We start from the raw sequence: 16170 nt of genomic DNA on the forward strand, positions 1-16170 counted from the left end.
GGGGAGGAGCACAGGCCACAGACAGAAGGTGCTAGTTGGACACGGTCAGGAGTGAAAGATGAAAGTCTGCAGACACTATGGTGAGAGTAAAGTACACCGAAATGCTGGAGGAACTCAGCTGGTCTTATAAAAAACAAAGATATATTACTGACGTTTTGGGCCTGAGCCCTTTTAAAAATATTTTATTTATGATTTTCCAAACTTAAATTCGAAGTTATCAACATTATCAGGGTCAATGTAAAGTGCATCAGCATGGACTATAGTTTACAATTATCAATTTCATACAAGGTTTTCTACAGCATTCCAGCTCTTCCTGTCCCCCTCCTCCATCCCCCCACAACCAGACCCTCAACATTTAACCCTTAACTAACCATACTTACACACAACATTGAAGATACTCACAACAAAGGTGCCTGAGTCCTTCAAGGAATAAGCAGAATGAGCCAGAAGTAGGAAATCTCAGAAAGTCTCAGAATTCAGACAGTCCTGGCTGGGATGGGCTGGACTGGGCTGGGGCTGGAGCTGGAGCTGGACTGGGCTGGGCTGAGGGGCAGGAATCCAGACCAACAAAAGGGGCTCACTGGATGTGATTAAGGACTAAGTAAGAATTCATCATGTTTGTGTGAAAGGAGACAGGGAAAATCCGATGTGGGAGGTGACGGGGTGGAGGGGGAAGATGTGGGGGGGTTTCAAAAGTCACAGAAATCAATATTAATGCCGTGTGGTTGGAGGGGGGCAGTTGGAAGATGAGGTGTTGTTCCTCCAATTTGCAGTTGGTCTCAGTCTGGCCGTGCATGAGACCATAGACAGACTTGTCAGCAAGGGAATGGGATAGGGAATTGAAGAAGCTCTCACTCATGTTACTTCTAAACTTTTGCCCCCTAACCCTTAACTCATGACCTCTCATTCTAATCTCACCTACTCAAGGGGAAGAGCCTTCCATCCAGCTCTGCATTCACAGAGCCACCCCACAACCCCCATCAATTCTCATCTTTCCTCTCCTGTCCTCCTATCCATGTCCAACTATAACCTTTTGTCTGTTGGCCTTTGCTCCTCCCCCTGTCTTTTCTTCCCTTCTCCCCCAGCCTTTTATTCAGATGCCTTGCAAAAGGGCTCAGGTGATACAGTATATCTTTACCTCTTTTGCATCTTCGAGACCTGCTGAGGTCGTGGCTAAAGGATGGATATCACTGCTAGTTGAATGTCCAAGGATGCACAGGGTATCTAAATGATATGCAGGTAAACAGAAGGGGTGGTGTGGCTCTATCGGTAAGGAACAATATTAAATCATTCGAAAGAGATGGCATAGGATCAGAAGATTTAGAATCATTATGAGTTGAGTGTAGAAATGGCATGTTGGGGGTGGGGGGGGGGGGGGTGGTAAAACACATCTCCAAACAGGACCTGGAATGTGGACAACAAATTATAACAGCAAATAGAAAAGATTTCTGTGTCAGAAGGGCAATGTTATTAATGTTATGGTTATCATGAGGGATTTTAACATGCAAATAGATTAGGAAAACCAGGTGGGATTGGATCTCAAGAGAGAGAATTTGTCAGCTCAAGTTTTGCGATTCACCAGATCCCAGTCTCAGCACAGTTCAAGTGGAGCCTGTCCCGCTGGAACAGCTACCTCCTTCCCCAATACTGGGGCCAGTGTCCTATGAATTCAAACCCACTTCTCCCACACCATTCTTTGAGCCACGTGTTTATCTCCCAAATCATATCGACCCTGTGCCAATTTGCATGTGGCTCAGGTAGAATCCAGAGATTATTACCTTCTTGGTTCTGCTTTATAATTTAGTCCCAATTTGCACACGTTCCATCATCATGGCTTGTTGCACCTGTGTGTTAATTGTTTCTCTCAATACAAATGTTGTCTGACCAGATTAGCCTTTCCAGCATTTTCTGCTTTTTGATGTATACAACATAGAGAGGTATTTCTTGTGTGATCATTTTTAGTCTATTAAAAACAGAGTTATGTTTCAGATCAATGAAAAAGGTTGAGGAAGAGAAGACCAGCGATAAAGTGGAATTCATACAAAACAGCAAAAAAAGGATGGGTGTACCTGCTGACTGGTAAAAAAGGTTATCATCTGACTGTTGATTCTGGAAAATTTTATAACTTTTCTTAGGCTGAGATTAATGTAACGGAGTAAATTATTCCAAAAATATTTATATTTATAGTATAGTATATTGTTAAGTATATATGTGATTATTATGTCTTGTGTATTATGCACCGTGGTCCAGAAAAATGCTGTTTTGTCCAGTTGTAAATGTACAGAGTAGCGTGACTGATTGCATTCAGAGACCAGTGAGGAGTACAAACGCGCTTTTAATAGCTTACAATTAATGGCCGGTTGACACAATAGACCTGAAGTGAATCTGAGGTAAGGCGGGAAAACCAGGGTTTATATGGGGTAGGTGAGGGTGCAGCCAAGGGAGGAGCCAGACATCAGAATAACACACAGACAGTGAATTCCAGTTCATTGCACACAGTCAAATTATAATGAACTTGAACTTTTTAATCAAAAGATCTGCTGATCTTGGTGTTCGTGCTTTAATGAAATAGAGTCCAAGGTCAGTGTGGAAGTGGCATCAAAAAACAGAGTGGAAATTTGAGGCAAGAATACACAAAAGTGCTGGAGAAGTTCAGCAGGTCATGCAGCAGGCCAGAGGAAGTAAAAGATTGCTGATGCTTTGAGCCTAAGCCCTTCTTCAGGAGGCAGGGAGATCCTTTGCTTTTGACTGTTTTGTAACTAGTAGATTAAACCTTAAGCGTGCGTTCAGTAAATATTCTCATATAGCTCATGGAATGGATGCAGAACAGTAGCAGGGAAAAAGATATGGAAAAGTACCCACAATGGACAACTGAGCAAGCACAAAATGAGGTGCCCTTCCATATATCTGAAGGCTCACTGCTAGATTGACCAAAAAGTGGTCAGTTTTGGAAATTTAGTAAGGAAGAACTGAATAGTCTTTTGTCAATAGCCAGAACAAACTTCTTTTTGTACATAGATCTCAAAGGAAAGGTTTACTTTTGTAAATTGTTCCAAATACCTAATTATTTAAACTCTACACATTGATATTGACAACAAGTGTAAAGAGGAGATCATGTCTGTACTTTGGTATTAATCAATCTCTCAGTATCATGTCAGCCTGCTCTTTGGAGCTGAACTCTTGAATTTTTTTTTTACAAGACAGTATGTTGTCTGTTTCCAAGAACCAGAATGAGCAGGCTGGATAAAATAATAAGGATTAATTCTTAAGGAAAATGTTTGCCTCTTCATGTGCTGGGTCTGGGTCTGATAGCTCACTGACAGACATGATGCAATTCAGTTACTGATCACAGTAGATGTATTTGAACCTTACCAAGTTTATTGAGAGAGCTGAAAGATGTGCCCTTTCCAAATTTCACTGCAATGAAAAGGAAAAGAGGTGAATAGCATGTGACAGTACATTCAAATATAGATTAGTAAATCATATCTTGGTTTCCCAATGCATCAGCAGGTATGCGCTTTTCATTTGGAAATATTCAAAAAACAAGAATTTTTCAATGAAATATCTAATGAAGTTTGATACATGCAAGAAGTGGAATGAAGTATCTATCTAAAAAAGCATGGACAAGTGTGATGAGTATAAATGATGAAGGGATGTTCACCAAAGAGATCATACCAAGAGCTGTGGATAGGGCTTTAAACTAAATAACAGGGGGTAGGATGAACAGCAGGAAACATATGGATAAAGTTAAAAGGAAGGAGAGCACAAGAGAGGTTACTGAAGGCTACGGAATAAAAAAAAAGCCAAAAATAAGCCTGTGAGCCTGACAATATAGGAAGGTGTTCTGATTAGGGATAGACAACATGGCTGTATAAATGGTAGGCCATGTTTAACCAATCTTATAGAGTTTTTCGAGGAGGTTACCAGAAAACGTGAAGAAGGGAAGGCTGTGGATGTTGTCGACGTGGACTTGAAAGATGGCAGTGCTGCCGGAGCCACTGTAGTAGCAACGCTGCTGCTGGTACAGACCCGCGGGGAGCAAGGGACTGGAGATTCTTGGCACCCACAGGGCCTGTTGGGTCTGCACCCAAGATGGTGATGCCTATTAATCGGCAGCAGCCACGAGAGGCTCTAGACTCCGGGGAAGTGGGGGGCTGGAGCAAGGCACCAGAAGAGGGGATGATCATGGACCATCAAAGAGGAGACGACCCATAGGGATGGTTTTCGCAGCGGCGGACCAGTGAGGGGGCTGTGCATGTGCAGGCTGCTGGCGACTCGAGATGTGAGGAACCCTTGGAAGCTGTGGGCTGCTGGAGGCTACTGTTGGGAGACTCACAGCGGGCTGTGAACTGCTGGAGACTGGCTCAAATTGGCTGAAGGGTGTCAGATCTCAGAAATGGGCTGTAAGGAAATGCCAAGGGCACTGAAGGGTTCCTGATCGTGTCAGAGGTTTGGATCTTTTGTCAATAGCTGTTGGCAATAGTTTGGTCTGGACTCTGTATGGCTATGGGGGCTGCAGAAGCGTTGGAGGGACTCTCTTTTGCTCCTCTCTCTGTGACTGTAAGTCTGTCTGTAAATATGTGGAAGGCACTGAGGCATTTCCTGCCAGTGGTGAATCTGTCAGCCATGCAGCAGGCAAAAGAAATTTCAAGTAATATGACATTGTTTCATTACTATGATAAATAAATTGAATCTTAAATCTTTAGGATAAGGACCCACATGGGGGGTTAGTCAGGAAGGTTCAGACGCTGGGTATTCATGGTGAAGTAATGAACTGGATTCGACAATGGCCGGAAGGGAGAAGCCAGAGAATAGTGGTGGATGATGCTTCTCAGACTGGTGACTAGTTGTATGTCTCAGGGATTGGTGCGGGGGCTATTGTTGTTTGTCGTCTATATAAATGATTTAGATGATAATGTTGTGGTGGTCCACCACTGGCCTACTGCAGGGGACAACCTCTGTACCTGCAGAAGAGCATGGGGACAAGACAATACCTGGCCTGCTGTCAATCAGCCGACCTGAATGGACCAAGTCCCTCCTGGTCAGGTGTCAATCACCCTCTGGGATATAAGCTGAGCCGGCCCTTCGAAGTCACTCTCAGAGCGCCCAGCAGCGCAATCTGACAGCTGGCTCTGTGGAGTCTTACGTCGAATAAAGCCTGTTGTACAGTCTTTTGGTTTTGTATGTTTGCTTCTGACCAACAGCGCATCACAAATGTGGTCAATTGGATCTGCAAGTTTGCAGAGGACACTAAGAATGGAGGTGTTTTAAACAGTGAAGAAGGCTTTCAAAGCTTGCAGAGGATCTAGACCAGCTGGAAAATAGCAGATGGAATTTAATGTAGACTAATGTGAAGTGTTGCAAGGACAAACCAAGATAGGACATTTGCTGTAAACAGAAGGGAACTGAGGAGTTTGACAGAACAGAAGGATTGAGGAATACAGATACAAAATTCCGTGAAAGTGGTGTTACAGATAGATTGGGTTGTAAAGAGAGCTTTTGGCATGTTGGCCTTCATAAATTAGAGTACAATTCTGCTTATCTGAAATGGTCAGGACTGGGCCTATTTCGGATAAATGTTTTTTTTGGATAACTGATCATTTTTTAAAAAACAGCCCAGTAACGATGGCAAATCACTTGTATCAATGTTTAATCAACAACAAACAACAAGGGATGGGTTTTTAAGCATTAAAGTAATGTTTAATTCTCACCAAAAAACTGTTGGCTGCAATGCTGCCGCTGATCCCCGACACGTCCCCAAAGCCGGTGTTGATCACCGAGACCTCCAACCACCGCCACCAATCCCCGATGCATCCCCACTGCTGTCACTGATCCCTGGGGAGGCTTCCCGAACCAGTGGAACACTCACATGAGACGGCAGGCTCCTATCTCCTCGGTCACCAGAGCTCCCGACGCCCAAGTCCCGACTCTGAATCCTCCCCTAGGCCTATCGCACACGCATACCAGGGAGGCCGGTGTGCGTGTGTGGTGGTAGCCGAGGGCAGGGTTTGGAATCGGTGTCAGGAACTCCAGTGTGCCAAGGAGGAAGGGAGGGAATGGGATAGGAGCAGAGGGGAGGGAACGCCTCTGAGCCTGAAGTCCTGCTCCTGCCCTGGAGTCTGCTCTCCTTGATGATTCTGGGACAAGGAATTCTTCCAACTGCTTGTGGCTGGGAGTCAGTGGCATGCAGTTTGAGAGGGAGAGTTGGAGAGGAAAGTTAATAGGGGAAGGTTGTGGCAGCACGCCATCACGGAGATCGAGCCGGCACATTGCGCGATGTGCATGCTAGTAAACAGCAGCAAAACACACTGTAACATGTCCCTTAACACAGCGAACCGGCGCAGTTGAAAGCTGGAGCAGTACAAGGCCAGCAGACCTAAAATGGGGCTGGCCAAGCTGCCCAGCTAACAGCTGAATAACAGGCTGGGGAAGAAGGGTATTCACATGCAAGATGGAATGTTCCTGCCCATTATTATTATTCATGCAGCTGATGTCAGCCAATCAAACAAGCGGCGGGATCTCCAACTGTATAAAAGGAGCCTTTCCAACCTCAAGAAATCTCAGAACGTAACCTCCCACACTGTGAGTGTGTGCGATTCTTTGTAGCAGTCAGCTACAAGGTAAAGAAGAAATGGAAAAAGAGAGGGAGGGAGTTCCCCGAAATGAGGACATGCTCATTTTACTTTCATGGCAAATGTATTTTTTTCAACCTGTGAGGTCAGTGCAGCTCAAAAAAAATTTCAGATAAATGAAAAGTTGTGATTTGTTTCGGATATCCTCATTTATCCAAAATGTTTTTAAAAATTCAGATGAGGATTTCGGAGAAACAGATTTTGGATAAATCAGAGTTGTGCTGTATTGAGTCCAGGAGTTGGGACATTATGGTGAAGTTGTATAAGACATTGGTGAGGCCCAATCTGGAGGATTGTGGGCAGGTTTGGTCACAAAACCACAGGAAAGATATCAATAAGACTGAAAGAGTGCAGAGAAGATTGACTAGGATATTGCCTGGACTTGAACTCAGTTATAGGGAAAGGTTAAACAGGTAAGGACATTTTTCCCTGGAGTGTAGAAGAATGAGAAGAGATTTGATAGAGGTCTTTGAAATTATGAGAGTAAATGCAAACAGGCTTTTTCCACTGAAGTTTGATGAGATACAAACCAGATGACATGGGTTAAGGGTGAAAGGGGAGAAGTTTAGGGGAAATTCTTCACAGAGAATGGTGGGAGTGTGGAGCAAGCTGCCAACTAATGTGGTGAATGTGGGTTTAATTTTGACATTTAAAAAGGAATTTGGAGTTAGATTGATGGGAGGGGTATTGAGGGCTCTGGTCCAGATCAATGGGACCAGGCAGAATAATAGTTTGGGACAGACTAGGTGGACCAAATAGCCTGTTTCTGTGCAGTAGAGCACTATGGTTCTCTGGGGCAAAGAGAGAGGTAGGACTAATTTGGGTGACACATTTTGGTTGGCAAAAGCAAGTTGAGCCAAAGGGATGACTTCCATCCTGTATAATTTTTACTGAATCCTCAAGACAATTTCAACTTCAATACAAATAAATGATCTTGGTGTGACACAGCACAGATAAAGGCCATATGAGCAGTCACATCAATGCTGAAAACGGAGTGCTGCCATATTTATCAACACACGGTGCAGAAACACCTCTGCCTTGGCTCATCCAAATACTTTGCAAAGGCTATGAAAGTGAAGCCTCCACCACCAACAGCAGGCTATTCATTGGGATGAGATACAATTCAGACTGTCCCCACACTAGGTTCTGGATGAAAAAAATCCTCTCATCCTGTTGATCTGCTCTGCTCCAGATTACAGCTCTTCCCTCTGGTTTTACATCTGTAGAGAAGTGTTGTGCAATTTTCATCTTCTCCAAGTCCATCATCTCCGTCACACCTCAGTGTGGGGAAAATGACCCCCTCAAACCCCCACCCCCAGTGTGGGGACAGTGATTCCCCTCACGCCCCAGTGTGGGGACAGTGGTCCCCTCATGCCCCAGTGTGGGGACAGTGATTCCCCTCATGCCCCAATGAGGGGACAATGACCCCCTCAAATCCCCACCCCCAATGTGGGACAGTGATTCCCCTCACGCCTCAGTGTGGGGACAATTACCCCCTCAAACCCCCACCCCCAGTGTGGGACAGTGATTCCCCTCATGCCCCAGTGTGGGGACAGTGATTCCCCTCACGCCCAGTGTGGACTCCCTCATGCCCCAGCGTGGGAACAATGATCCCCTCATCGCCCAGTGTGGGGACAGTGATACCCTCATGCTCCAGTGAGGGGGACAGTGATCCCCTCACCCCTCCAGTGTGGGCACAGTGATTCCCCTCACGCCCCAGTGTGGGGACAGTGATCCCCTCACCCCTCCAGTGTGGGGACAGTCTGACCTGTCTCGCACTGTTGTGTTAAATTGTTTAAACAATTTGTTCTGTTTTATTATGTTGGTTCTTTTCATTGACCAGCATCGTTGCTCATCTGACTCACGGGACTCTGGCCATGACTCCATGTGCTGATCCGAGGAACTAATAAGTAATTAAGGATCCCCCTCATCCCCTTAAGCTCCATGAAAAATGACACCTGCACTTTGGGAAGTCACATTTCCGGTTATGCTTGCAGAGTGAAGGCAGGACCTGACTAATGTTGATGTACAGACGGACATTGCTCTCAGACACAGTGAACAGGAATTTCAGGCCACGGAGAAGACATTTCTTGTGTTTGCTTCAGAAAATGAGGCATTGCATTCTCAGTGTTGGAATGTCACCCTGTTGAACAAAACATCTGTCAGAGTGAATTTAGAGAATGGTGTACAGTTCTGGACACCACATTGCAGATATGTGGACATGTTAAATCCAAGGTAATATACATAGAATCTGGAGACTCCCACCATCTTGAGCATTTGCAGGTAATCTACAATGAGCTGTTGTAATGCGCGTCGAAAGAACCAAAGACTTGTTGATCCAAACCAAGGCTTTTATTAACTAAAAGACTGGAGCATATCACAAGTAGGTCAACCAGTCCAGAATGACCTGGTCTGGCTCAGATCAATCCTTTAAGACCTACCAGTAGGTGTGGCTACACTCTCAGCCAATCACAGTCATCCTACACGACCATCTGTACATATACACATTGGTGATAGAATCTGTACCATCACAGCTGTAATCCAAGATAGCACAAAAAAACAAGACATTTGCACTCAAAATGGAAAGTCCAATGGAAGAATTTGTACCTTGAAATGGACCAGATGCTGGTGTTCTATGGCTAGGTAACATACCACCTTGAATGATGAGATGTGTTTCAAAAGGTCCTGCTGTGAAATGAATAGAAACCACTGTTAGAAGAACGCTAGTAGATTCTGCAGATGTTATTAGTTCCTCGGATCAGCACATGGAGTCATGGCCAGAGTCCCGTGAGTCAGATGAGCAACGATGCTGGTCAATGAAAAGAACCAACATAATAAAACAGAACAAATTGTTTAAACAATTTAACACAACAGTGCGAGACAGGTCAGACTGTCCCCACACTGGAGGGGTGAGGGGATCACTGTCCCCACACTGGGGATGGGGTGTGTTAGGGGGGGGTCATAGTCCCAACATTGAGGGAGGGGGTGTGAGGGGATAGCTAGAATGAATTTGTGGCTTGAAAGGTAGTGTAGGAAGGAAGGTTTCAGATTCTTGGAACATTGGAACTGGTTCTGGGGCAGATGGGACTGGTACAGACAGGACGGGCTGCATCTGAGCAGAGCCGGGACCAATGTTCTTTGGGGTTTGTTTGGTAGCGCTGTGGGGGAAGGTTGAAACTAATGTGGCAGAGAGTCAGAGGGGTGTAAAATGAGAATAGAAGCAAAAGGTAGCAAGGTGAAAAGCATTAGTAGCAGGCAAGTAAAAGCAGGGGGGAAATCAAAAAGAGCTATTTATTTACATAATGGTAAAAGGGATAAGACTGTGGCTAAAGAAAGACTGAAGGCCTCGTGTCTCAATGCAAGGAGCATTCGTAATAAAGTGGAGGAATCGAATGTGGAGATAGCTATTAATAACTATGATATAGTTGGATCACAGAGACGTGGCTCCAGGGGGAACGTGACTGGGAGCTGAACATTTAGGGTTACTCGACATTCAGGAGGGAGAGACAGAATGGAAAAGGACGTGGAGTAGCCCTGTTGGTTAGGGAAGAGGTGAATGCCATAGAAAGGAAGGATATCAGTGTAGAGGATGTGGAATCCATATGGGCAGAGCTGTGAAACATGAAGGGGCAGAAAACGCTAGTGGGAGTAATGTACAGGCCGCCTAACAGTAGCAGTGAGGTTAGTGAAGGAGTCATGAAGGAAATTGGTAATGCATGCAACAAAGGGACGGCAGTTGTAATGGGTGACTTTAATCTACATGTAGATTGGGTGAACTAAATTGATAAGGGTAAGGTTGAAGAGGATTTCTTAGAATGTATGCGAGATTGTTTTCTAAATCAGCATGTTGAGGAACCGACGAGGGAACAAGCCATTCTAGACTGGGTACTGAGTAATGGAGAAGGGTTAATTAGCAATCTTGCCCTTGGGCAAGAGTGACCACAATAGGGTGGAATTCTACATGAGGATGGAATGTGACAGAGTTGATATGGATACAAAGGTTTTAAACTTGAAGAGGGGTAACTTTGATGGTATGAGATGTGAATTGGCTAAAATAGATTGGCAAATGGTACTTAAAGGACTACCGGTAGAAATGCAATGCATTAGCTTGGAGCAAATGCAGAAAATGTAAATCCCAGTTTGTATGAAGAATAAATCGAGGAGGGTAGCCCATCCGTGGCTAACAAGGGAGATCCAAGAGAGTGTCAAATCCAAAGAAGGAGCTTACAAATTAGCCAAAAAGAATAATACTGATGATTAGGAGAAATTCGGAGTTCTGTAGAGGAGGACAAAAAGATTAATTAGGAAAGATAAAAGGGATTATGAGAGGAAGCTGGCAGGGAACATAAAAAATGACTAAAAGCTTTTATAGATACGTTAAGAGGTTAGTTAAGACAAATGTGGGTCCATTGCGGACAGAAATGGGTGAGTTGATCATGGGGAACAAGGGCATGGCAGACTGTCTGAATGACTACTTTAGTTCTGTCTTCACCAAGAAAGACATAACTGATCTACAGGAAATTATTGAGGATCAGGGATCTATTGTGACAGAGGGACTAAAGGAAATAATTGTAAGTTGAGAAGTTGTATTAGTTAAATTGCAGGGATTAAATGCGGATAAATCCCCGTGGCCGGATAGTCTGTATCCGAGAGTGCTGAAGGAAGTAGCCCAGAAAACAGTGGATGCATTGGTGATAATGTTTCAAACCTCTTTGGATATTGGATTAGTTCCTGAGGATTGGAGGGTGGCCAACGTAAGCCCACTCTTTAAGAAGGGAGGGAGAGAGAAATCGGGAAACTACAGACCAGTTAGCCTGACATTGGTAGTAGGGAAGGTGCTAGAATCAGTTATTAAAGATGCAATTGCAGTACAAAATCTAATAGAGTTTTCTGAGGATGTAACCAGTAGAGTGGATGGATGAGAATCAGTGGATGTGGTATACCTGGACTTTAGTAAGGCGTTTGATAAGGTTCCGCACAGAAGATTCGCGTATAAACTTAGAGCACGGTATAGGAGGAATGGTATTAAGGTGGATAGAGAATTGGTTGAGGGACAGGAAGCAAAGAGTAGGAATAAATGGGTTCTTTTCAGAATGGCAGCCAGTGACTAGTGGGGTACCGCAGGGCTCTGTGCTGGGGGCGCAGTTGTTTACGATATATATCAACGACTTAGATGTGGGAATAGATAGCAGTATCTCGGTATTTGCAGGCGATAAGAAGTTGGGTGGCAGGGTTAGCTGTGTGGAGGATGCGAGGAGAGTGCAGGGTGATTTGGACAAGTTAGGCAAGTGGGCCATTACGTGGTAGATGCAATATAATGTGGATAAATGCGAGGTTATCCACTTTGGAGGAAAGAATAGGAAAGAGGATTATTATTTAAATGGTATCTGTTTAGGAAAAGGGGAGATGCAGAGAGATGTGGGTGTTGCTGTGCATCAGTCGTTGAAAGTGGGTGTGCAGGTGTAGCAGGCGGTGAGGAAGGCAAATGGTATGTTGGCGTTCATAGTGAGAGGATTTGAGTCCAGGAGTAGGGAGATCCTGCTCCAGCTGTACAGGGCCTCGGTGAGACCACATCTGGAGTACTGTGTGAAGTTTAGGTCGCCTTATCTGAGGAAGGACATCCTCGCCATGGAGGGAGTGCAGAGAAGGTTCACTAGGCTGATACCAGGGATGGAGGGGCTCGCACATGAAGAAAGTTGGATAGAGTGGGCTTGCATTCTCTGGAATTGAGAAGATTGAGGAGGGATCTTATAGAAACTTATAAGACTCTTAAGGGTTTAGACAGACTAGACGCAGGAAGGTTGTTTCCAATGCTGGGAAAATCCAGGGGGAATTTTTTTAGGACTGAGATGAGGAAAAATTTCTTCTCTTAGAGAGTGGTAATTTGTGGAATTCTTTGCCACAGGAAGTAGTTGAGGCCGGTTCCCTGTCAATATTTAAGTGTAGGTTAGATTTGGCCCTTGTGGCCAAGGGGATTAGGGGGTATGGGGAGAAGGCAGGAACTGGGTAGTGATCAGCCATGATCATAATGAATGGCGGTGTAGGCTTGAAGGGCCAAATGGCCTACTCCTGCACCTATTTTCTATGTTTCTAATTGTCCACACATTGAGGGCGGGCATGTGAGGGGAACTCACTGACCCAGACTGGGGGGGGGGGGGGGTGGGTGGAGGGGATCACTGTCCCCACACTGCAATGTTAGAGAGTACTTGGTTTCCTTGCTGGGTCATGAGGGGAATCACTGTTGTCACACTGGGACATAAGGGGGATAACTGTTCCAAACTGGGGTGCGATGTGGATCCCTGTCCCTACCCTGCTATGTTAGGGTTTCATTGTCCCAAACTGGGGCATAAGGTGGATCACTGTCCCCGCACTGGGGAATGAGAGGTGTTCACCGTCCCCACACTGGAGGGGGGGGGGTGGTGAGGGGAATCACAGTCCCCACACCCATCATTGTCCCAATCCAGGGTTGTGAAATGCATGGATGGTGTAGATGTAGAAAGGATCTTTCCCACAGTGGGAGAATCTAGGATAAGAGGGCACCATGTCAGGATTAAGGGTTTCCACTCAGAACAGAAATTTCAAGGAATTTCTTCAGCCGGAGGGCAGTAAATCAATGGAATTTGTTGCTACAGGTGTTTGTGAAGTATTAAAGACAGAGATTGATAGGCTCTTGTTTAGCCAGGGCATCAAAGTTTGTGGGGAGAAGGCTAGGCAGAGGGACTGAGTGGGAAAATGGATTGTATAGTGGGACAGATTCAGTGAGTTGAATGACCTATTTCTGCTCCTATATCTTCTGGCCTACATGGATGGGAAGGTTCTGGAGGGATACGGTCTGAGTGAAGGTCAAAGGACGAGGCAGAATAACGAGTCACCAGAAACTAGAAGGACTGCAAGGCTTGTTCAATGGTTCTATGCTGATCCATTTAACATTTTTACATGTGGAAGTTGGTCTTCCTTTTTACCTCGTCTCCTCATTCATTCTCGTTCTCATTGCCATTTGATTCATTTTTATTTCTCCTTTGCTTGATTTGCTATGTAAGCCTGAAATTTATCATGTTTCATTCTCCTGCTTCAACTCTGTTCATCAAGAGGAAACAAGAAAATTCAACTTCTGTTGCTATATTTAGGTCCAGTTCAGTTTTGTCACCTTTGACAATTGCTCTTTGCTGAACTAGTCTGAACCTCCTGACCCCGTGAAACTTTCTTTCCCACCACCAGCTACTGCACTTGTCCAGTTCCATTCCACAGAACCACTCCCAGACTATGCCCTTTTTTTTTGGAAGGAAATAGAGTGATCAGGAAATTATCCCATGTGCTGGAGCCCCTTCTCCTCTCTGCCTTTCAACCTTTTTCCCCAATATCCATTCTACATGAGGCTGACTGAAGCCCCCATGATCCTTACTCCTGACTCCTTACCTCTGCCTGGATTTGCAGTTGTTGTCTTTGGATTCTTCATCCTTGAACTTTCAACAACTGTGATAAAAAGCACAAAATAGAAACCTTGTGATGAATCAATCGCCACATCAATCACCGAGTTGGGGGCGAGGGGGGTGGGAATAAAGTACAAGATTTGGTTCACACTATGGTGATGTGAAAAAACACACAAATGCTGGAGAAACTCAGCAGGTCAAACAGTGTCTTTATGTAGCAAAGATAAAGATACAGAACCAACATTTCAGGCTTGAGCCCTTTATCAAGGGGTGGGGGAACATGAGAGATGTCTGAACAAAAGGAGAAAGACGGGGCAGTAGAGGAGGAGGAACACCGCGCGGGGGTGGGGGGCTGGAGAAAGGAAGTAGGAACTGGAATAACTAGTTAAGTGGGGGGGGGGGGCGGTGGAGGCAAGCTGATTAGTGGAATGCAATGTTCATGTTCATGCCCCGGGTTGGAAGGGGCCCAGATAAAAAAATGAGGTGTTGTTCCTCCAATCTGTGGATGGTTAGGGTGGGGAGTGTGAAAAGCCACAGAAGCGAATTTGAGAGTGTGACTCAGAACTGAAATGGTTGACAACGGGGAGGTCGCTTTTGTTGTGGACGGAGAGGAGGTGCTGGACGAACTCATCTCCTAATCTGCGACCAGGTCTCTCCAATGTAGAGAAGGCCACAGAGGGTGCACTGGATGCAGTAAGTGAGTTCTTTGGAGGTACAGGTGAAGTGGTGCTTCACCTGAAAGGTCTGTTTGGGATCTCGGACCATGGTGTGGGTGCAGGTATTACACCTCCTATGACCACAGTGGAAGGTGCCGGGGGTGCGATGGGTGGAGAGGGAAGAATGCACAAGGGAGTCACAGAGAGAGCGGTCCTTATAGAAGGCTGAGAGGGGAGGAGAAGGTAAAATGTGTCTGGTGGTAGGGTCCTGTAGTAAGTGCTGGAAATTCCAGCAGATAATGTGTTGGATGTGGAGGCTGGTGGGCTGGTAGGTGAGGACAAGGAGGATTCTAGGGGTGGGCAGTAGAGGCTAGGGGAGATGAACGGGTAATAGAGGAGATGCAGGTGAAGGCTGAGTTAATAGTGGTGGGGAAGCCACGTTTGAGGAAGAAGGCAGACATTTCAGAGGCTCTGGACTGGAAGACATCATCTTGGGAGCAGATACGGTGGAGATGGAGAAATTGAGAGAAGGGGGTGGAGTCCTTGCAAGGGACAGGGTGTGAGGACGAGTAGTCCAGGTAGTTGTGGGAGTTGGAGGGTTTGTAATGAATATCAGTGGGGAGTCTGTCTCCTGAGATGGAGACAGAGAGATCCAGGAAGGGGAGAGGGTCATCAGAGATGGACCAGGTGAGTTTGAGATCTGGGTGGAAATTGGCCACAAAATTGATGAAATTGACAGGCTCATTGTGGGTGCATGAGGCCACCCCAATGTAGTCTCAGTGTACCGGAGGAAGAGTTGGGGGGGAGGGTCTTGCCTGTGTAGCTTGGAGCATGGATTACTCCACAAAACCCACAAACAGGCAGGCGTAGCTGGGACCCATACGGGTACCCATGGCTACTCCTTTAATCTGGAGGTAGTGGGATGAGTTAAAGGAAAAATTGTTAAGGGTGAGGACAAGTTCTGCCAGGCGGAGAAGGGTGGTGGTGGGAGATCTGAGGTCCAGGAAAAATTGAACTGCTTTGAGGCCTTCTGTGTGGGGAATGGATGTGTGAAGAGCACGTCGAAAGAACCAAAGACTTGTTGATCCAAACCAAGGCTTTTATTAACTAAAAGACTGGAGCATATCACATGTAGGTCAACCAGTCCAGAATGACCTGGTCTGGCTAGGAGCAATCTTTTAAGACCTACCAGTAGGTGTGCCTACGCTCTCAGCCAATCACAGTCATCCTACACTACAATCTGTACATATACACATTGGTGATAGAATCTGTACTATCACAATGTGTAAAGGGATTGGACATCCATCGTGAAGGTAAGGAGAATCTGAAGTCTGAAGTTGGGGAAGGAGGAGTGGGGGGGGGGGTTTGTAAGAGGGATCCAATAGGAGCTGCGGTGAGTAGGGGGTTGGAGCCTGGGTTGGGGTGGGCAGCCGTGACATAGGGAGCTCTGTC

General features: G+C 45.7%; 1 protein-coding gene across 1 annotated transcript in view; it reads right to left on the reverse strand.

Annotated features, from left to right (window-relative positions):
• Window positions 1–16170, reverse strand: part of LOC138756926 (disintegrin and metalloproteinase domain-containing protein 19-like) — a 271202-nt gene that overhangs the window by 23402 nt on the left and 231630 nt on the right. Inside the window, exons 20-22 of the mRNA XM_069923354.1 lie at window positions 14049–14105; window positions 9240–9320; window positions 3373–3417 (exon numbers count right to left, since the gene is read on the reverse strand). Of these exons, the coding sequence (XP_069779455.1) occupies window positions 3373–3417; window positions 9240–9320; window positions 14049–14105 (183 nt within the window). The remainder of the gene's footprint in view (window positions 1–3372; window positions 3418–9239; window positions 9321–14048; window positions 14106–16170) is intronic.

The sequence above is a fragment of the Narcine bancroftii genome, chromosome 3 (genome assembly GCF_036971445.1).
Source record: "Narcine bancroftii isolate sNarBan1 chromosome 3, sNarBan1.hap1, whole genome shotgun sequence".
NCBI lineage: Eukaryota > Metazoa > Chordata > Chondrichthyes > Torpediniformes > Narcinidae > Narcine > Narcine bancroftii.